The sequence below is a fragment of the Phalaenopsis equestris genome, unplaced genomic scaffold (assembly GCF_001263595.1).
Source record: "Phalaenopsis equestris unplaced genomic scaffold, ASM126359v1 Scaffold000938, whole genome shotgun sequence".
NCBI lineage: Eukaryota > Viridiplantae > Streptophyta > Magnoliopsida > Asparagales > Orchidaceae > Phalaenopsis > Phalaenopsis equestris.
In genome coordinates this window covers 310,393-332,950 of record NW_018165377.1, presented here as the reverse complement: position 1 = coordinate 332,950, position 22,558 = coordinate 310,393, and the positions used below count along the sequence as shown (strand labels likewise).

The following is a 22,558-nucleotide window of genomic DNA, read 5'->3' as shown; positions in this document are numbered from 1 at the left end:
TGGCGGTGCATCCGTAAGATTAGAGTGTAGTTGACAATTCTTGTATTTTTTCACAACTTCTAATGCGTTTTGTTTGATCTTGGGCTAGTAGAAGCTTTGTCTCATTATTTTAAGAGCAAGAGCCCTGCACCCGAGATGTTCCCCACATATTCCGGAATGAACCTTTTGTAGTGCGCAATCAGCTTCAGATGGAGGAAAACACTTGAGGTTTGAATCTACAAATGCCTTCTTATACAACTCATCCCCAATAAAGATGAAGTTGACAGTCACACGTCAGAGGCGAATTGATGTAGTAGCAACATTTGACAATGTTTCTCATCGTAGGAATGAGATGATGGGATCCATCCAAGATGGTTCCCATGGATCATCCATAGACAGTATCACCCATGAGCCCTGAATGCTGCAAAAATGTGTCTCCTCAATACACCTTTTATAGACATCTCCAGTTGTTGAAGTTGCAAGCTTGGAGAGGGCATTAACTCGGGTGTTATGCTCCTGAAGTATGTGAATGAGCTGACATGTTTCAATTTAGATGAGAAGTGTTTTTATCAGGCTGAGATACTACAATTATGAGTTATGAGCGTTGAATTCTCCTACTTGGGATCCGATGAGTTGAGAATCGATGTAGATAATCATGTTTCGTATTTCATAGTCGATGACAAATTTTAATCCGACGACAAGTGCTTCATATTCGACAACATTACTGGTGGCTGAGAATTTCAAACGTAGTCCATACTCTAAAATGTCTTGCTTTGGGGAGATGAGTAGTATTCCTGCACCAGTTCCCGAGTTTTCAGATGCTCCGTATATGTATAGTGTCCACTAAGGTGACCCTGGAAGAGAAAAGGGTGGTTCATCAGAGGTAGGTACTGTACATTCTACCACAAAGTCGGCCAACACCTGTGATTTGATGTTTGCTAGTAGTAAATAGCGGATGTCAAATTCTCCCAATTCTACTGATCATTTAACTAATCTTCCCGATGCTTCTGATTTTTGTAGGATAACCTTCAAATGGAGTTACATGTAGACGCCGATAGTTTTAGCTTGAAAGTACGGACGGAGTCTCCTTGCTGAGAATATCAGGGCTAGCGCGGTCTTGTCTGCCATAGGATAGTGACTTTTTATACCAGAGAGAATCTTGCTAACGTAGTATATTGGTTTCTCAACTGAGTTTTCTATTATGATAAGAACAAAGCTTATTGCATGAGGTGAAATAACTAAATAGATATATAACATCTCTCCTTGGATGGGCTATGAGAGGAGTCGTGAAGCCAAATATGCCTTGAGTTACTCAAAAGCAATATGACAATCTTCTGTACACTGAAAACCGGTGTTCCAAGCACCTCTGAGTATCTTAAAGAATAACAGATATTTATCCCCAGAACGAGCTAAGAAGCGGGAAAAAATGGCTATATGACAATTCAATTTGGAGGCATCATGTCCCTCAGCGTCTTGATTTTTTTTTTGGTTTGCTTCAATTCCACGATGGGTAACCATAAATCCCAAAAATTTCTCATATGTGACTCCGAAAGCACATTTAGTCGGGTTAAGTCGTAAATCGCATTGACGAAGGAGTTGGAAACACTCCTCCATATGAGAAGTGCGTTGGGATGCTTCCAGGCTTTTACTAACATGTCATCAACGTAAACCTCCATTGTATGCCTGAGAAGATTTCTGAAGACTTTGTTCATGAGGTGTTGATAAGTTGTACCAACATTTTTAAACCCGAACGACATAACCTGAGAACAGTATAAACCCTTATCTATTTAAAAAGAGGTGGCTTTCTCGTCAATTGAGTTCATCTTTATTTGATTGTACCCTGAGTATGCACCCATAAAGCTGAGCATCTGATGTCTGGACGTGGCATCGATGAGTTGATCTATGCGTGGGAGGGGAAAGCTATCTTTCATAGAAGCTTTATTGAGGTTTGTATAATCAACACACATTCTCCATGAACTACTAGTTTTTTTTCACCTGATAATATTGACTAGCCATATAGGGTGGTGCATTTCCTGTATAAATTTTGCTTAAAGAAGCTTGTTGACTTCTTGTTCAATTTCTTGTAAGTGATCTGAGACAAAAGTGCTCTTTTTTTGGATGATCGGTTTAAAGGTTGGATCTATCGTTAATGAGTGAATAATTATTTCAGGGTCAACTCCAGACATGTCGACTGGGGTCCATGCGAAAATGTCTTGGTTCCTTTGGAGGAGATCTACATATTCTGACCTTTGCTCATCGGAGAGTAAGGAACTAAGCTGCACTGCTCTCGATGGGTATTTGTTAGAGAGCGGAATGTGAACCAAATATTCCACAGGAGAAGCTCGTTGAGATACATTTTCATCTCAAAGATCAAAGTTTTCGATGTCACTAGCGGGAGTGGCTAAGCTTGCCTGAGGTAGCATGATTGTGCTATCTGTTGATCTTCTCATACGACGCACTGTACATTCTACCACAAAGTCGGCCAACACCTGTGATTTGATGTTTGCTAGTAGTAAATAGCGGATGTCAAATTCTCCCAATTCTACTGATCATTTAACTAATCTTCCCGATGCTTCTGATTTTTGTAGGATAACCTTCAAATGGAGTTACATGTAGACGCCGATAGTTTTAGCTTGAAAGTACGGACGGAGTCTCCTTGCTGAGAATATCAGGGCTAGCGCGGTCTTGTCTGCCATAGGATAGTGACTTTTTATACCAGAGAGAATCTTGCTAACGTAGTATATTGGTTTCTCAACTGAGTTTTCTATTATGATAAGAACAAAGCTTATTGCATGAGGTGAAATAACTAAATAGATATATAACATCTCTCCTTGGATGGGCTATGAGAGGAGTCGTGAAGCCAAATATGCCTTGAGTTACTCAAAAGCAATATGACAATCTTCTGTACACTGAAAACCGGTGTTCCAAGCACCTCTGAGTATCTTAAAGAATAACAGATATTTATCCCCAGAACGAGCTAAGAAGCGGGAAAAAATGGCTATATGACAATTCAATTTGGAGGCATCATGTCCCTCAGCGTCTTGATTTTTTTTTTGGTTTGCTTCAATTCCACGATGGGTAACCATAAATCCCAAAAATTTCTCATATGTGACTCCGAAAGCACATTTAGTCGGGTTAAGTCGTAAATCGCATTGACGAAGGAGTTGGAAACACTCCTCCATATGAGAAGTGCGTTGGGATGCTTCCAGGCTTTTACTAACATGTCATCAACGTAAACCTCCATTGTATGCCTGAGAAGATTTCTGAAGACTTTGTTCATGAGGTGTTGATAAGTTGTACCAACATTTTTAAACCCGAACGACATAACCTGAGAACAGTATAAACCCTTATCTATTTAAAAAGAGGTGGCTTTCTCGTCAATTGAGTTCATCTTTATTTGATTGTACCCTGAGTATGCACCCATAAAGCTGAGCATCTGATGTCTGGACGTGGCATCGATGAGTTGATCTATGCGTGGGAGGGGAAAGCTATCTTTCATAGAAGCTTTATTGAGGTTTGTATAATCAACACACATTCTCCATGAACTACTAGTTTTTTTTCACCTGATAATATTGACTAGCCATATAGGGTGGTGCATTTCCTGTATAAATTTTGCTTAAAGAAGCTTGTTGACTTCTTGTTCAATTTCTTGTAAGTGATCTGAGACAAAAGTGCTCTTTTTTTGGATGATCGGTTTAAAGGTTGGATCTATCGTTAATGAGTGAATAATTATTTCAGGGTCAACTCCAGACATGTCGACTGGGGTCCATGCGAAAATGTCTTGGTTCCTTTGGAGGAGATCTACATATTCTGACCTTTGCTCATCGGAGAGTAAGGAACTAAGCTGCACTGCTCTCGATGGGTATTTGTTAGAGAGCGGAATGTGAACCAAATATTCCACAGGAGAAGCTCGTTGAGATACATTTTCATCTCAAAGATCAAAGTTTTCGATGCTAATTGTCACTAACGGGAGTGGCTAAGCTTGCCTGAGGTAGCATGATTGTGCTATCTGTTGATCTTCTCATACGACGCACATGTCGGCTGGGGTCCATGCAAAAATGTCTTGGTTCCTTTGGAGGAGATCTACATATTCTGACCTTTGCTTATCGGAGAGTAAGGAACTAAGCTGCACTGCTCTCGATGGGTATTTGTTAGAGAGCGGAATGTGAACCAAATATTCCACAGGAGAAGCTCGTTGAGATACATTTTCATCTCAAAGATCAAAGTTTTCGATGCTAATTGTCACTAACGGGAGTGGCTAAGCTTGCCTGAGGTAGCATGATTGTGCTATCTGTTGATCTTCTCATACGACGCACATGTCGGCTGGGGTCCATGCAAAAATGTCTTGGTTCCTTTGGAGGAGATCTACATATTCTGACCTTTGCTTATCGGAGAGTAAGGAACTAAGCTGCACTGCTCTCGATGGGTATTTGTTAGAGAGCGGAATGTGAACCACATACGACGCCGTTTCCTGCTGGCGTTGGAAACTTGAACTTCAAGTGTAGGACAGAAGTCACAATGTCAAAAGATGGATTGTAGGGGTCTCCCGAAGATGACATTGTATGTTGATTCTGATTTGACAACGATGAACTTGACTGAGCGAGTTATCTGTCGAGGAAAATCTCCTATGACAACAGGAAGATTAATTACTCTCTCGATTCTTACTGATCTATTATCAAAATCATATAATGGTCCGGATGCATGTTGAAGTCTTTCTCTTACTAGTCATAAACTAAGGAAAGTAGAGTAGAACAAAACAGGAACATAGCTCTCATTGTCGATCAGGATCCTTTTTACGTTGTAGCATGGTTCGCCATTTTCTACACTAATGACAAGAGGGTCTTGGTGGGGTACTCTGACTCCTAAATCGGAATCATCGAAAGTGATAAGTTCAAGGCGCGATTTCTTCTATGCTAGTTCACCAGGTGTTGTGATAAGAACTTGATCGGTTAACAATGAGCCTCTTGCAATTGTCTGAATTTTGCCCATGACCGGTTGACCCCATGTTTTGCATTTGTGTTTGTTGCCCTCCAGTAGGAGCATTATCGCTACCAGCTAGTTTGTTTTGTATAAATCAATCAAGATGTTCTTGCTGAATCAACCTTTCAATTTCTTCCCTAAGGAGCTTACATGCCTCAGTGGTGTGGCCGCGACTTCGATGAAAATGACAGTATTGTTCTTGATTTCCTGAGTTAGGTTTTAGAGGGTGAGGCCACTTAACAGCTTGCTCATCTTTGATGACCATCAAGATGTTAGCACGCAACGTGTTGAGCGGTGTATACTCTTTCTTGGGTCGATATTCAGTTCGTTGGCCTACAGGTTGGAGGAGGAGATCACGATTCTTCGGTTGTTCAGACTTTCTCCGTTGTGAAGATTGATTATTATCTCTGGAGCTATCCTTGCGCTTTCCCTTAAATTTTTCAAACTGCGCTTTATGTGCGCTGATGATCTCATCCGCAGTGATTTGGGACTTAACACGGTGGACAAGATCAGCATAAGAACGAACTGTCAACCTCATCAGTGATGAGCAAAAAGGTCCTGGCGGAGCCCCCCAAGGAAGACTCCCCTTAGTAACTCCGGATTTACTCCCGGAATCTGACAGGCTTCAACAGAAAATTTGCGGAAGTAGTCCTTGAGCGACGTCCTTGAGCGACTCTCCTTCTAGTCCTTGAGCGACTCTCCTTCACTTTGACGAATTCTCGAGAGATGAGATGAATCCTTAACGATCCTTCGATTTGCGATGAACTGCTCCTCGAACAGTCTGGCAAGCTCGTTAAAGGTGTTTATTGTTCCCCTAGATAAAGAGTAGAATCATGTTCGAGCTTGTCCTTTAAGAGTAGCCGGGAACACTTGACACAGGAGCACATCAGAGGCACGTTGAATGTGCATAATGTGCATGATGGTTCGATAATGATGGTTCGATAATGATCAATATGCTTGTAGTGGTCGGTTATCCCTTCATATGTATCGATGTTCAGAAGCTTGAGGTCTGTTGAGATGGGGCGTTGGAGGACCTCATCCGCTAGGGGAGAAGATTCATGGATGTTACGGTGAGTGTAGAAGCGATCCTTTTTCTCTATAGGGAACTCTTCTCGGATGTGGCATCGTAGTTCATTACGAATGATATCATCTGGAATGACAGGAACATGTGGCGATGTCGGATGAGCTGCACGAGATGGATGAGTGAAACTTGCAACATATAGGAGTTCAGCATCACAAACTGACAGGGGAAGTGTTCCCTCTTGAGGAGGAGGGCCGATACGAGTTTCTCAATGTGGTATGTTTCTCATAGTTCGTTGATTTAATGGTAAACGAGTTTCGTTCATCGGTATGGACAACGGTTGTTGGATCCCACGTAGGAGAATCTCCAGTTGAGACTCCTTCATTCTTCGCATTCGTTCTTCCATAGAAGGACCCGAAACCCCCTCGTTGGCGGGATTACATCTTCTAGGGCGTGAAGATGAAACATGCCGCCCTTGACTTTGTGACCGCTCCCTAGAACGATGGGTGTTGTAGTGATGTGCTCCGTTATCCCGCATATTTTGCCTGGTCGCCATGTAGGAAATTGAGCAAGTACTTCAGTGATGAGATTGAGAGCTTCCCATAGACGGTGCCAAACTGATGCATACTGAAAAATTCGCAGCGATAGAGTAACAAATTATTGTCTTTGCGTTGTACGAGAATTCAACATACACATAGATAAAAGAGAAACAAACAGTGACGACTTCAGAAATTTTTACGTGGAAAACCTGTAAAGGGAAAAACTACAGGGTTTGATCCAGTTACGAAAATTTACTATTGATTGATGATTACAAAATTCTCCCGTCTCACAGACGAGAGATGATAACTATATTTTTCAGACTACAGTTTCAACTGATAGTGTCTAGTTGGTGGTTATCAATGGTTGTTAAAGGTGGTCGATAATAGTTGGTGAAGGTCAACGGAGGTCAGCGATGTTCTACGACGGTCGAGTGTGATCGAAGATGATAGACGGTGATCGACGGAGGTCGGTAGTGGTCGTCGACAGTCTGCAGTTGTCATCGGTGGTCGGCGGTTGACTGAGCTGCAACTTCTCCTCAAGACCTCAGACTCTCTCCAGGCTTCAGATTTTTCTCATGAGAGGGATGATGCTTTATTTATAGTGTCTGAGTGCACTTAATACAGGAATATGAACCATTTTGATCGAACGGTCCGTAGAGCTTCCCTCGATTATACAACATTTAATGAACATTTGAGTGTCTTAATGAAGTCATAATTGAGTGATCTTGAGCTCGTTGGATTCATCTTGTCGGGACGCTCGATTCGAGTATAAACTTGTCATATTCAACAACCGTTTGACCTTCCAAATGTGTCCGAAAATCTTCTAAGTGTGGTTCAATGACTTAATTTGGGCTTGATTTGACTCAGATTGGACTATTTTTTATTTCATTAGGTCCGTCTCATCGAACCAATCAGTTTGACTATAAGTTTGTTGAAATCAGAGCTCTGGATAACTTTTTATCAAAATTTGAATGTTTCTTATTTAAAATATCTTCTTGAGATTCATGTCATGCCTCGAGATTCATGTCAGATGATGAAAATTTGTTAATGGCGTATCAAGTAATACATCAGTATTGTTAAACACCTCTATAAGATCATACATGTCAATAATGCCAAATGATGAATGCTATGGAATATGGTGTGGTATACTTTTGGTGTCATTTGCATGGTACAATGTGGATCACTAAAATGGTGCTCGCTATCTACGCTGTGCATAGGCAATGCTATATAGAAGCTTCATCCAAACTTAGCATTGACGTAAACGAACACACGGACAAGGGAGAATTATTTGATTTAAGAGATAATAATGATGCTAATACAGAATACAAAACTTTTTAACTTGTGATAATGGTAATGATTATTCATGTGGCTAGTTTAATTTCTGATAAAAATATGAGGCTCACACAAAAATCATATTACTTTAAATTTTAAGTGGCTATGTTGAATGCTTGAACATAAGCATCATTTTCATTTTTTTTATTATCTTGACGATTTATTTTTCAATATTATAGCTTTTCATTTTTTGTGTTTTTATTTATAATTTATTAATATTTTATATTATATTAAAACAATGCACGCACCATGCGCTATATGCTATGACTCCATCAGAGCATGTGTCATGGCATGTTATTTGCCATCGAATTAGGTTTGTGTTATAATGTAGTTAATCCTTGAAAGGCATCCACTTCTCCGATTGATTAAGGTTGTCACCAATCTACAACATCATTTATCTTGATGGATTTAATAGTTCCACATGCCATAGAGATCATAAAACCCAGGAATTTAAGGAGTGATCCTAGCGCGTGAAGTGATTCAAGAACATGTTTGAGGTGTTGTAAATGAACATTTTCAATTAATAATTATTTTTTCAAATATTAAAAACTATGATATCATCTAAGTTTCAAGAAAATTTCAAGGAGAGATCCTAGCGCTTGAATTATAATATACATGAATTTACCATGAGTATTAGCTAAGACAAATTACTTGACAAACCAATCATATAAGCCATATTTTATCTTAAATATAATTTTTTCCATAGCTTGAAGAGGAATCTTAGTTAGCTACCTAAAATGCTAGTTTTGAAAAATAGCATATCATCTAACCGAGCAATAAGAAATTAATAATGCACCATGATATTGTTCATAAGCTTATTGTAAACACAATTTTATCAGAGGTCGTCTTTTTTATGAGTGAGAAAGACCAACATGATAAAATGATCGAGACTATCACAAATAAAACATTTGCGCAATAGTGCATTGAATTTCATTTCAATTACACATTCTCCACTGGTTTCCTTTAATAGTGTCGTAATTTGGCATGCAAGGTCCATATACTACATCAATGTTGTGTTGAATGTCTCTTAGAGGAGTTAGGGAGTTAGGAAGTTCAAGTGCAAATAAAGTATGAAATTTTTCTAATATAGATGGGAATGTCAGATGAATTTCCAAAGCCTCAGGGTTAGGAGGAACTTCCTTAGAATAAAAAATGACCATTGTTAGGTATGACTCATATACCAGATAAGGGATAGATTCTGGAGCAGAACGGAGCAAGCCAGCGCAGCGGAGCGAGCTAGCGAGCGTAACGGAGCTCGCCAGCGGAGTGGAGCGGAAGCATTTGTCCAATTGAAGGAGTTTTTTCGTTATGTGGGTTGGGGGTGCGGGAGCAACGCCCCCGCGGTACGGTACATGAGTAATTTTATAATTAAATATTGTATGCTAGGGTTATATATATGTCTTGTTTGTAACTCTAGGGAATTGTATTCTTTTTCTGAATTGAAAGCCGCCACTCTGCTCTCGAGGACGTAGGTAAATTGTATGTCCTAGGTAAGATCAACCTAAGTCACTTCGGGGGCATGCTTTCGAAGAAGACTTAATGAAAACAAAGTCACTATAAAAATTTCGGGTTATTGTACCTGTTTTGGGGTCCACTTCTTCTTATAAGAGCAAACTCTTATAGTTAATTGTATCTTAAGTAACTGTTAATTACTTTAGAAAACTCTCGATTATGGTTGTAACTCATCCTCAGAAAGTTTGAATGTTGTTGTTTTTAAGGAAGGAGTTTCAAAGTCCTATCCTAAGGGTAGCAGATGCTTGAAGGATCAGAAGAGTCCTACCAAGATCTTAAACTATTCTATGATTTTGTGTTGTTGTCAATGGTTTAATTGAGGTTCATCATTCGCACCGTATTTTTGGTGGTTCTAATGGTCGTCCCTGCAAAACAGAGTAAAATACCCTAATAACACGCAAAGTAAATCTAGGGTGATGTTCGTCTTGTCTTCATCTGCCCTGCAAAGCGTAATTAGCATAAAATATGTTATTGTTTGATGATTTAGTTGTTTGTTTTTTCTTATTTGAGACAACTTGGTTAAGATACCCATGACTTTCCATCATCCCGGGATTGTCAGGTTCACTAATCTACTTAGTCTGAGAGACGGTCAAACCTACTTTTACCGAAATATTCTTGTCAGCAACCATGGCTTTCGTCGTCCATGGGACTTCGTAGATCCGGGTAATAGGGTTAAAGTTGCGTTCCGTGATCTTTTTTCATTAGATTTTCATTTAAGTTTCAATGTCTTTTTGGGATTTTAGGGGCTGAAAATTTTAGATTCTTAAGACTTATTAATCGATTAGATTTTTTTGTCATTTTTGTGTTTTATTTTTGATGTTTAGAATGACCCGGTTAAGATCTCATTTTCCGTCGTCCTGGGGTCATTGGGGTTTGCAGTTTAATTAACCATAAGTGACTGGAAGATATTTTGTTACCAGTCATGGGTTGTCTCCTTTAAAATACTTTCTCAAACCAAGTTGCATTTTTTGGTTGAAGTTAAGTTTTAGCGGCTTTTAGGATGGATTTTATGTCATGTCTTATTTGTTTGTTTATTCTTTGGCCCAGATTGTCTCTGACCGAGGCTAAGTGTGTTTTTGTTCTCGAATGAGAAGTCAAACACTCCTTAACCCCGAGGCACCTATGTTTGAGTTGAATTCAGATTAGCCTGAGTTAGCTCAGACTGATCTGGAGTGAATTCTCAGCCGATCCGAGTTAGCTGGGGTTCACCTTGGATTGACTGTTGCTGGAGCCGAGCTGCTCGTGAAGGAGAATGCGTGAGAGAGAAGAAGAGGACGTGGATATTAACACAATGCCACTTAGATCTCAGCAGTTCAATTGGATCGGACCATTGCATGTTGAGTAAGGTGCGGGGAAGGTCGGTGGTGAACAACGGTATGCAAGAAATTAGTGATATAATTAAGGTTTAATTAAATTAATGACACTTATGGCATCCAAATTTTACTTCTTTCAATCATAACATAATTCATATATAGTGTTTTATATCAAATTGATCAGTTCGATGCGTAAAATTTAATAAGATTAATTCGGTTGAATTATAAGGGGTGCGAACTTTGGGGTACTTCTAAATTTATCAAACTTTACCTGATTTTCCAAATTTTGAGTATTTCAATTTGTCTCCTGTACTCAAGTACTCTGGCTCTCGACTCCTGCTCACATATGTTCAACTTCCTCTTTTTCCTGATAAGCATGACTAAAAACAACAACAATTGCCCTTGTTATTTTTATCTTTCTTTATTATTATTATTATTATTATTAATGTGTGCTAGAAGATTTGTGGTGGTAGAGTAATGAATTATCATCTTAGCATCGTACGAGAATCCGACGCAAACTCAAATAAAAGAAAACAACCAGTACAAACTCTAGAGGTTCTTACTTGGAAAATATGGAAAGAGAAAAAACTTCGGGGTCTTGCAGTTGAAATGTTTCACTATGAGTTGGTGATTACAAATACAACTCTTTATCCTACAAGCAGAAAAAGTTACATAGTTTCTAAAGTTACAATGCTCGTGACCAGAAGAACTCGATGCCTCGCAGTGGGTAGCGTCGCAGTGAGGAGTAATTACTTGAGCTTCAATACACCGTCTTCGGTGTGGGTTGACGTTTAGGATAATGCATTACTTCGTAGGTTGCCACGTGATTCTGCAGTGTCGGTTGTTGCTTTGCATGATGTTTCGTCGTAAGGAGTGGTTTATCGAGCAATAGTTAGAGTTCAAGAAAGTGCTTTTCGCCACATTCAAGCTTAGGAAAGAAAGTCAAGATTGTATGTTTCTCAGTCCCAATAAACTGAAATGGGGCATTCTGCCCATCTAAGAGTCTATTCTAGCAAACCAAGGGAAGCAACTTCTTTGTCCTAAAAAGGGTTTCCCCTAACTTCCAACAGGGCATTCATTCGTGAAACCTGTTCTTCTTTGTCCCAACAACCTACCTTCCTAGCCTAGTAGCCCTGATCCCAGATCAGATTCACATGCACAAGCTAACCGACCCTTCTAGGAGTCATCCCTTCTTTATCTGCAAATCAGATTCTAACTGTTAGGAATCTCGATTGTCAGTCTTTATATCGGAAAGAATCCTCCATCAACAGACATGGAAAAAGAGCAAGCCAAGACTTTCACAGGTCACCGGCAACCGGTGAGCGGTGGTCTGCTACTGCAGGAGTTAGAAGTATACACCGAATTGTCAGTGTAGAATACCAGATTTCAGCTCTTTATTCTCCAGGCTTTGGTCTTCTTCTGAGTCATTGTCTCATCCTCCTTTCAAGAGTGGGTAGGACTCTATTTATAGAGTCCAGGTTGCAAATAATGAAGAAATCTGAACCACTCCATTAGATGACCCCTCGATCAGACAACATTATGTGAACATCTAAATTTCTTAATGATGTTGGAATTGAGTAGTATTGGGCTTATTGGACTCTTCTTGTCGAGATACTCAATTTAAATATAAACACATCTTATTTGGAATCCATTTGACCTTCCAATTATACACTGAAAGCTTCTAAAAGTTGTTTAAAAGCTTGATCTGGCCTTGAGCTAAGTCTGATTTAACTAGTTTTGATATCATTATGTTCTTCCAGTCGAGTCGGTCGGTTTGACTATAAGTTCGTCGAAATCAGAGTTCTAGATGATTTTTTAATCGAATATTGTACATTTTTTGGTCAAAAATTTCCTCGAGATTCATGCCATCTCTTGAGATTCATGTTGGATGATGGAAATTCGTTGGTGGCGTATTAATTATTATTATTTTCAGTTTTCACAAAAATCAAAGGAAAATGTGGAGTGTTAGTCGGTGATGAGAGGTGATGGGTATCAATGCTGTAAAGGACAAATTAAGTACTTTTATATACACTTCAAACTCTAAAATTTACCTAAAATATGACAACTCAAATACGAAAAGTCATTAGGTGTACTTATTATATATCGCGAAGCAATTAAAACATGTTGAAATAAAAAGGAATAAAGTAATATGAAAATGAATAAGAGAAATCATAATTGGCCTCCATCACTCTAGCTGATCTTACCTAATTTCCATTTTGGCAGCTCAGCTATGTTTGAAAAACTCTTATAGTATGTGGGTCCAAGTTAAAAAAGTGGCCTGACGGCAAGGCTAACTGCTTCTCTTTAGTACACGGAATAAGTATATTTCTAAAACTATATTTTGGTTTCTCTTGTATAATAAACTTTCATATTATAGCTAAATCACTCAGTATATTGTAATTTCTAAATATACTTGTGATCACAGTTTTACATTGAGCAAAGTCTGCTCCTCTTTTCATTAATCGCGGTTTTCTGTAAGACTTTTAATAATTGGAAAAGGCTGTTACTAAGCTTCAAATACAAAAATAGATTTATGACAATTTACACAATCACCCAGTGTAGTTCTATTCTCGAAAGAATGGTAAAAAGGGCTCATAAAGTAAACCATATTGCTGTTAATGATGGGCTCGCTCTTTTTAACTTTCAATTTCATGATGGATAGAAAATGATCACTGTGAATCCTTTTAGGATGTAGAGTCCATATTGTTTGTGAAATTCATACAATCTGAAAAAGCACTTGTGAAGGAGGTAGAAGGGAGCTGAAGATTTCAGAATGTTTGTGTTGTTATAGATGTTGGTGAGGAATTCTCGAATAGAGAGTCTCCATTCTTATTTATTTCTCCTATAATGTATTTGTCCTCACAGGGCTACAAAGAATGAACAAATGTTGTATTGTAGTTGTTGTATTAAGGCAGCTGAGAGTGGTTGTTGATGGGATACCGCCATGGGTGTCATGTGACTCATAAATGGGCATGGTTAGTGATGGGCAGGAGCTCCCTTCTTCTTGTCTTTCAGTCGGCCTTGTAAGAGTGTTTAACAAACTCATTGGTGTAGCTGGTAAATGCAGGAGATCTCATTAAAGGAGCTCATGGATGCGTGCGATCTAGATGGAAGAGTTTGGTAAGCATAGGGTCACATGAATACTGACGTGCTTGATGGAGGACGTATGAATACTGGCGAGCTCACTGGAGGACTCGTTAAGTCCTTCTGAGAGGCAAGTTCTGCGGCTATGACTTTGATAGATGTGATCTGCAAACATAATCTACTTTCAACCTACTTTCAACCAGGCTTTAGATGTGACAAATGGACTCATTTTGTTAGGCCCAAAAGGCTCATTAGTGTTGGGGCTTTCCTAAAAGCTTGCATATTCTACTTTTATATGTACAATTACTAATTTCATTAATCAAGCTGCGAAAATCTTATATTGAGTTTTAGATAAATTTTGTTAAGGCTCATGTGAGTATTAGGTTTAGTCTCATTTCTTACAAAGATGAATATTTCAGTTAAAAAAGAAATAAATAAATGATTGACCACTCATAGCTTAATTAAGGTTTCGGATTGAAAGCACGTCTAGTTATTGGTGCTTCTAGGCCAAATTTTATCTCCCTTCGGTACACATTTTTCAATTAATTAGACTCAATAGTTCGGATTAGAATGAGCGAGTCATTGAGTTTAATTACGTTCCTATGGATCTTGTCCGCTCCGCTTTAATCAAGGATGAGTATAGTTCAAAGATCTGGTGCCTCATACAACAAATTCACATGATTTGTTGGGCTTTAGGTGCATGATACTTGATAATATTTTAATTTGAGGGGGGTGATGACCTTTGTGGAGAGCTCTCAGGCGAGTTGAGTATGTTAAAACACGTGAAGGTATTAATTTAGGACTTGTTTGGGATCTTTTTTGTTTTTCCTTTTATTTTCAAAATAAATTTGATTAGTGCAATTTTTAGCTTGCTCCAGTGACGTACAAAATTAGAGAAAGCCGTTTTAGATGGTTTGGTCACATTAAACATCGACCATCTGATGATTCGATTAGGAGAATATATGTTTTAGATTCGACTTAGATTAAGAAAGGCAGAGGTAGACCTAGGAAGACATGGGTTTATTGTATAAAAAATGATCTTAATTTATTAGAACTAAATGAAAATATGACACTAAATAAGACGCAATAGAGAAAAATGATTCATTTAGCTGACCCCATGTAGTGGGATTAAGGCTTTGTTGTTGTTGTGCATTTTTTATATGTTTTTTTTTTGTTAAACAAATTAACTTGTTTTTAGAAAAACTCGAAACATTTAAAATTATTTTGAGCATTTTAAAAAATAAGCATATTATAGCATATCAAACAGATTTTATTTCATGTAAAAATAAATATGAAACAAAACAAAACAAAAAAAATAAATACTAAAAAATGATCCCAAACGGCCCCTCAATCTCGTATCGAATTATTAGATAATATATTTGTGTAGAAATGTCAGCTCTTTGCTCTCTCCCACAGACTTGACCTTTTGAATTAAAAAAAGAAAAAGTCCATTATTGTATTTAACCTAACCTTGATCCCGATTTAATTCGCACTTTCCAAAAAAATTAAAATTGTTGGCGATAAACTCAAAAAAGTTTACTTTTATACCAACCCAACAACTCTACCTGCTTTATACCAACTATCATGCCATTGGACTGCTTCAGATTTATCACACATCATGATGAAGTGAACGTTATAGCTTATGTCACTTTGCAATTTTGAAATATGTTCCCAAGCGATAATATTTAACAGGTTTTAATCTCCAGGATGACAATTATTATTATTATTATCAACAACTCAACATGCTTCTTCTAATCTAATCGCTCTACTGGTTTATTCAACATATCTCATCACTGCTCTAAACTATTAGCACTTCTTTTTTTAAATTCTTTGGTCCAATTAGTGGTGGTAGATTATTTTTTTATAATTGATCTTCCTATGCAAAAGCATCTGAAAGCAATTATTGCTTAGTTGAAAGTTACAGGCTGCAGTGCTAAGATAAGATGCAATAAGTGACTTAAATATTGGATTTGTGTGCTTGATTGCCAAAATGCTAAATTAAATTTTATTTTTGTGGTTTTGTGATCATTGAATTTGAATTTTTTCTTGCTTTTTGGGCTACTTTTGCTTACCTTCCTAAACCATTCTGGGATGAAGTTCAGTACTGTAGAGGTTGAGTTTCCTCTATTCTTCTCTCTTAATGTTTATTTTTTTTTTAAATTTAATTTTTTTTATTTTTTGTATTGATACTGAATGGAATTTTTCTTGTTACTTGAATATTATGACTCTTCTTATTTATACTGAATTTTAATATTTTTAATTTCATTCTAAAGTGACTGCATTTATGAAATGGTAGGTTTTAAGTACAAGTAGAGTTGAAGTTGCCAGGGCTGTGGCACAGATTATAGTAAACGCATCTCTACATTCAATTAAGGTAATTACAGGAAAAAAAATGCTTTCAGGCTTATTATGTCACAGAACTTGAGTTTCATTTTCTTTTTTCTGTACCTTACTCTGTTAAGTTTCTTTAACTTTCTCCACCGTGAATATTATCTTCTGCTTTGATGTTGTTGAAGTAGCTTTTTTTTTAGTTCATCATTGTTTTTTTAAATTATGGCATGAATATATTCGTGATAGGGTTGGTGTAGCTCCTGTGACGGACAAAGTTAGAGAAAGTCGTCTTAGATGGTCTGGTCACATTAAACGTCGACCATCTGATGATCCGATTAGGAGAGTAGATGTTTTAGATTTGACTTGTGTTAAGAAAGGCAGAGGTAGACCTAGGAAGACTTGGGATTATTGTATAAAAAATGATCTTAATTTACTAGAACTAAATGAAAATATGACACTAAATAGGACGCAATGGAGAAAAAGGATTCATGTAGCCGACCCCACGTACTGGGATTAAGGCTTTGTTGTTGTTGTTGTTGTTGTATGCTTATTAATTATCAAAATAAGCACAAATTTGCTGATTTTTATTTAAAAATGATTTTGGTAAAGTGGAATGAGCAAATCATAAAACAAATGATATGAGAACTGTAAGTAAGGCTTTGCTGTGGATAAAGTTACTGTTTCTCTAACATATATGAATGAGTTGCTATAGAAATCAAAGTTATAAATTCTGGATTTTTAAGTGTAAACCAAATAAAACATTTCCAAACAATGCCATGGAATTATTTAACTTGCTTCTTTGCAAGTAGAATTAGTGTTTGCTGAGTGAATTTTAACTAAGCTATATGATGCTTAAAGAGGTTATGTGTTAATCGAAATAATGTGGGTTTATTGTATCTGTGTTTCTATTTGTTTAAGATGGATTAATTTTCAACGTGAATTTATAAACTTGTGCTATAATATAGGGATGAGTTTTGTTGAAATTGTGTAGTCAAAATTTCTTCTTCTCAATTCTTTATAAGATGTGATTGGGATCAATTTATTATTTTGGATTGAGATTTGAGATTAAATCATTCTTGCGTGTTATAAGATCTTTTGTTCATTTAAAAGAGATTTTGTAGAATTCTATCTGATATAGTAATTCAATTTTGTACTTTTATGCTCTTCTCTTTGTTATCATTATAAATAGAGCCGTTGAAGGAGTAAATGAAGGGAGAGGGGAATGGTGGTGAGAGAGAGAGAGAGAGAGAGGCTTCCAATGGAGAAAAAATAGAAACTTCTTGCAGCTTACAAATGAGGTCTTTAGCTTCCTCAAGAGAAGAGCTATTATTTTTTGGTTTCAGCAAGAGTAGAAATTTTTAACTAGTGAAAGGAGAAACCCTCTTTTGGACCAATGCATTAGAATGTTATTACTAATGATGATAATAATTGCAATAACATCTTGCTCTTAATGACCAACCCTCCTCTTTGCATCAGGTATGTCTGATCACTCGATATACCCCTTTTTGAACCTTAGTGAATTATTTAATCTTTGTGTAAATGTGAATATAGTTCAATTTCAATAAACCACCCAAAATCTATATGCGTTTGTGTTTTAGTATTTGTTGACTTTTCGTATTAATATTTTTTTCATATCAATATCATCCTATTAATTAGTACCAAAGCTTTTGTTTAGAGATATTTTGGTTCTGAGCACAAGGGTGAGAAGAGCAAAATTGACAAATTTGATGGTCAGAACTTCAATTTTTCAAATATGTTGATAAAAAATTGTATGGACAAGAGAAAACGTGATATTGAACTCAAGTTTGGAATGTCAAATAAGGCACGAAATTGGACTAAAGTGCATCATTTTATTTTTTTTACGAGATAATCAATGACAAATTATTGCACATATAATTATAGAAAAATATATATTTTCTAATGTTGAGCCTTTTACTATTGTTTGTATTGGAGGTTGACATGTAAGACAATAATTGATCACACTTGAAAATTGAAAAAGTTTATCTCTGGGAAGAACATGATCTCTATTACAAAACAAGCTAAAAAAGAATGTGATGCCACTTTTAATGCTTGATGGTTCTAAGGGGAAACATGATGGACACTTTTTTGCATCACCCCTAATATAAGAATATGGGAGCCTCCATTAGTATAAATATTGATTTAGATCTATAAGAATGACATAAAAAATCTTCACGCGAAAGGTAAAATTTTGAATTTAAAGTGTTAAATCCGTTTTATGCAAATATTATATTTTAGGAAAATAAAGATATGTTAATTTCTTTGAGTTTGGGAGAGGGTTAAGAACATAAAGGCTAAAGATGGCGTCACAAATGTATGGGGTCTATTCCCATTACTTTATTGACAAGATTAATATACTACATTACATTCTTAGATGAAAACTCCAGGAAGGTGTGAATTTATTATGAAATAATTAAATTTGATATATTTTTTACTTTTGTGAAATGGAAAAGCTGAGTGAAGAATACACTTGGATATAAAATTGAGTGCTTCGGATCTAGCAATGGTAGGGAGTATGACTAAATTGAATTCAAAAATTATTGTGCCAGTTAAATGTATGTAGGGAGAGAATGGTCCTGAAAACTCCATAGCAAAAAGGAGTTCTTAAGAGGATGAATAAAAATTTTAATAAACATGCAAAGAGCATGAAACTACATGCAAATCTCTGGACTATTAGTTCCAGTTTATTTTGAGGTTCTTTTAAAGCATAGACAAACAAAAAGCTATATATCTCATTTAATGATTTGTGTTTCTTATCATATGTATTGGTTGATCAAATTGCCATAGTCAAGCTTACGCCCAAAAAGTGTAACTTTCATTAGATATATAGGAATGACTCGACAAAAAAATTGTAGACATTGAAATAAAAAGAACCATCAAGAGCGGAAATGTTATCTATAATGAGTATGTACTATATACGTATTGGTCAATCACCAACTCCTAAGAAATCATCAATCCAAATAGTATTAAATTGGACAAGTCATGAATAAGTTAGGGAATGCCATAGAAATTTTTGGAGTAGCTTGTGCTTAATACATATGTAACCCAAGTCAAAATTCGTATTGAAATCCCTAGTTAACTAACTCTTATTCTTTTTATTGTATTGCATGGTCCTTATGGAAGTATGAGAATCTAAATGCCATAAATAAGCAATCCTAATGAACAATTATTTAGAGCGAGACTTGCTATAAAAGAAGTGACGAACATTAAATAAAAATGATATCATGATGTTAGCCAAGTTGCCTAAAGATAAGATTGAAGGAATTGTCAAACAAATGAATATATAACATAAATGAAGAATATGTAAGGACTAAAATGTGCAAGGAGAGCATTGTTAGAAAGATTTAACAAAAAGAATTTATGGATTTTGCTGATATTTTTGCACTCGTTCGTGAACCGATGATTACTTAATTAAAATTGAGTTATATAGCAACGAAAGATAAATACCTTAAGCATATGGGTACCGAGATAACTTTTTTATATGATGATTGAAAAGAATACATCATATGGCTCAATCCAAAGGTTTGATTGAACCAATAAAAGAAAACCTTGTATGTAAGCTTAATTAAAATCTTTATGCTATGAAACAAGTGCCTTATCAATCATGCAAACAATTTGATGTGCTCATACTTAGGATCTAATTATGCATTCAAAGCATTGACCATCACTATTATTTTAATGGAATATGAAAATATTATATTATTATAGATATAGGAGACTTGTTAATTATAGGGTCTTATTGTAAAAAGTTCAACAACTTAAAAAGATAGTAATAAAATGAATTTGACGTAACAGATCTACAGAAAGCAATAAGATTCTCTTAATAAAAATAGATCATAACAAGGCCTTAAGTACCTTAAGTCTTCTACTATCACAATATATTGAAAATGTATTGGATATGTTCAATATAACAAAAGAAAAACTATAAATACATTTCTTGATAACCATTTTTGATTATTTTAAAAAATAAACATTAACCTTAAAAAAAAACATATTGCTAAAGTCTCCCACTTTTTAGTTGTTGGATACATGAAATGAATTTTTCATGACTAGGTATTGCATAAAAAATTATAATTAAATATATGTCAAATCATGATAAGAAAATATTAAGGAGTAAAGTGGATATCATGCAATCTTAAAATTAAAATAAACTATTCTTTGAAGTTTAAAAGATTGAGTTAAAATTATAGGCCTATGTTCAGATATTATGGATACATAAACATATGTGAGAGTACCATTGACTACATCTAAACATTTGGCGGTTTTCAATCAGTTGGATCCAACAGTTGAAGAAGGTAAGCGCCATATTAACTACAAAAATGAATTTTTCTCATCACTAAACTAGCAAGGCGATGATCAGGCTTAAAAGCTTTTTAAACCAGCTATAGGCTAGAAGAAGACATTATCACACTTAGAAAAATCTCATACAACTCAGGTATCACCACATATTAACTTATGTGAATAATTATATAAGTGTGCTTCATATAGAGGCGTTGTATATCATACATTAAGCTTGATATAAGTTTGATCTTGTATTGGAGATTGTTAAAATTATCAAAAAATGTCTTGGATAATCACTATAAGACATGATTGGGAGTTATTACTTAATGTGAATATTGAAATGAGATTTGCAAAAGTATGGTTAAATCCTTTTATGAGCTATAAGAAATAATAAGAAAAAGAAGATATGAAAAGATGGGGAGAGTGAGGTGCCAATCGAGATTAGAGGAGCTTTGGGTGCTTTCATTAGAGGTCTTCAATTCCTTCATAAGGGTGATGTGTTATTAGTTTCAGTTTTGGCAAGACAATAAGCTTTTGTCTATAATAGGGAGTAATTCTCATTTAGATCTCTAAAATAAAGAAAGAAATATAATAAATATAGCATCAATACTTTATTTATCATGCCCTGACCTTATTTTCAATGTTGTAGGCTAATTTCTATCTTAGACATTGATATAGACAATATAATATGTCTTTATCTTCATCTTTATATGAAGTCAATTACTTCATGTACACATCTTTTAAAGCTAGTGGGCTAGCTAATCTCTATGGGCCATGGATGTGACTTAATATCACAATATCTCAAATATTTTGCATGTGTCGTATGCATCTCTTTGTATAATTGATGTACTTAGCTTCTAGCCTTAATGTTTTTGCTTATTACTTCTAGTCTAAAAAATACTTATTTTGTTGCAATTGTTTATTCTCGAACATCATCAACTTTATTAGTTGATCTCATCTTGACGGATCCGTCTTCCACATTCATATATGTTGGTTGTACTCGGTGTTAACCCTAATTTATTTTAATAATTTGTCACAATATCTAATCATTGTTACTATTGATTTATTCTTTTTTGGTATCCTATTCATTGCCTACAATGCTGAATGATATATCTTAAACACTTTCAGATTCAAGCGGATGCCGCCAAAAGTCGAGGAATCAAGCATTGTTTGTGGGAGATAGAGTCAACAGAATACAATGAACGACAAGTGAAGAAGCAAATGGAAGACATAATTGGATGTGCAATGCAATTCCTCGAGTTCAAAGCCATCTACATAATGCCAATATCATTAGGTAATACTATTTTTTGCTCCCACATTCAATCCTCCAACCCATATAACTTGAATTCCTTTGGGGCTGAAGCCCCGTCATAGGTTTCAGGTCGTGGGTCACCTCTTTGCACGTGCCCATCAACAACTCCTACATACTTTTATTATTATTATCATTAGAGATAAGTTCATGCATTGCACTCGAAACCTTGCTATTTACAAAAATAGCATCCATGTCATTTTCTTTGAGCTAACCAACCAGTGTATTTGTACGTGCCACAATCTAATCATTGCAAATATGGATTGAGGTTTTATTGTGAATTTTGATGTTTAATCGAGAACTTGAAAAACTGCTGAAAGAGGTGCTAGTTTCGTAAATAGCAAAGTTTTGAGTGCTATCTATGTAATTGCCTTATAATTAAGGGATAATTATTATTATTATTATTATTATTATTATTATTATTATTATTATTATTATTATATTTGTCACTCATATGAATCATATAACTCGCTCTCTTTCACTTCATTTATATAATTGGGTTGATTAAAAAGAGATTTATAGACATCTTTATTTGTTTGATTTATTGGAATTGAATGTTGTGCTCCTCCTTGTCTTTTTATTGTTGGTTAATTCAAAAATTATTTTACATTTTTCAAAATTGATTACACTTTTACCACTTTGTTTGGCCAATGTGCATATAAACGACCCATAAGATTATTCATCAATTTTGAAAAGAAAATTTTGATGCATCAAAATGGATGAAAAAAGATGGTAAAAATTATGAAATTATTTGTGCCACTAAATTTAATGATGAGTTTATAAATATAATTAGAAATGATCATATTCATGTTATGATAAACCTAAATGAGTCGTTATAAGGACCTTAAGAACTTATTGA

General features: G+C 35.7%; 1 protein-coding gene across 3 annotated transcripts in view; it reads left to right on the top strand.

Moving 5' to 3' along the window:
- The window catches only part of LOC110032430 (transcription factor bHLH66-like), a 28,308-nt gene extending 6,264 nt beyond the window's left edge, over nucleotides 1-22,044 (top strand). Inside the window, exons 1-4 of one of the 3 annotated variants that reach the window (XM_020736067.1) lie at nucleotides 15,772-15,872; nucleotides 16,057-16,134; nucleotides 21,519-21,684; nucleotides 21,754-22,044. In XM_020736067.1, coding sequence (XP_020591726.1) covers nucleotides 15,852-15,872; nucleotides 16,057-16,134; nucleotides 21,519-21,684; nucleotides 21,754-21,764 — 276 coding nt within the window. In that variant the 5' untranslated portion in view covers nucleotides 15,772-15,851 and the 3' untranslated portion in view covers nucleotides 21,765-22,044. Of the gene's footprint in view, nucleotides 1-15,771; nucleotides 15,873-16,056; nucleotides 16,135-21,518 lie in introns of those variants that run through there. The other 2 variants (XM_020736066.1, XR_002294854.1) reach the window with 2 other exon arrangements.
- Nucleotides 22,045-22,558: the final 514 nt, after the last annotated feature.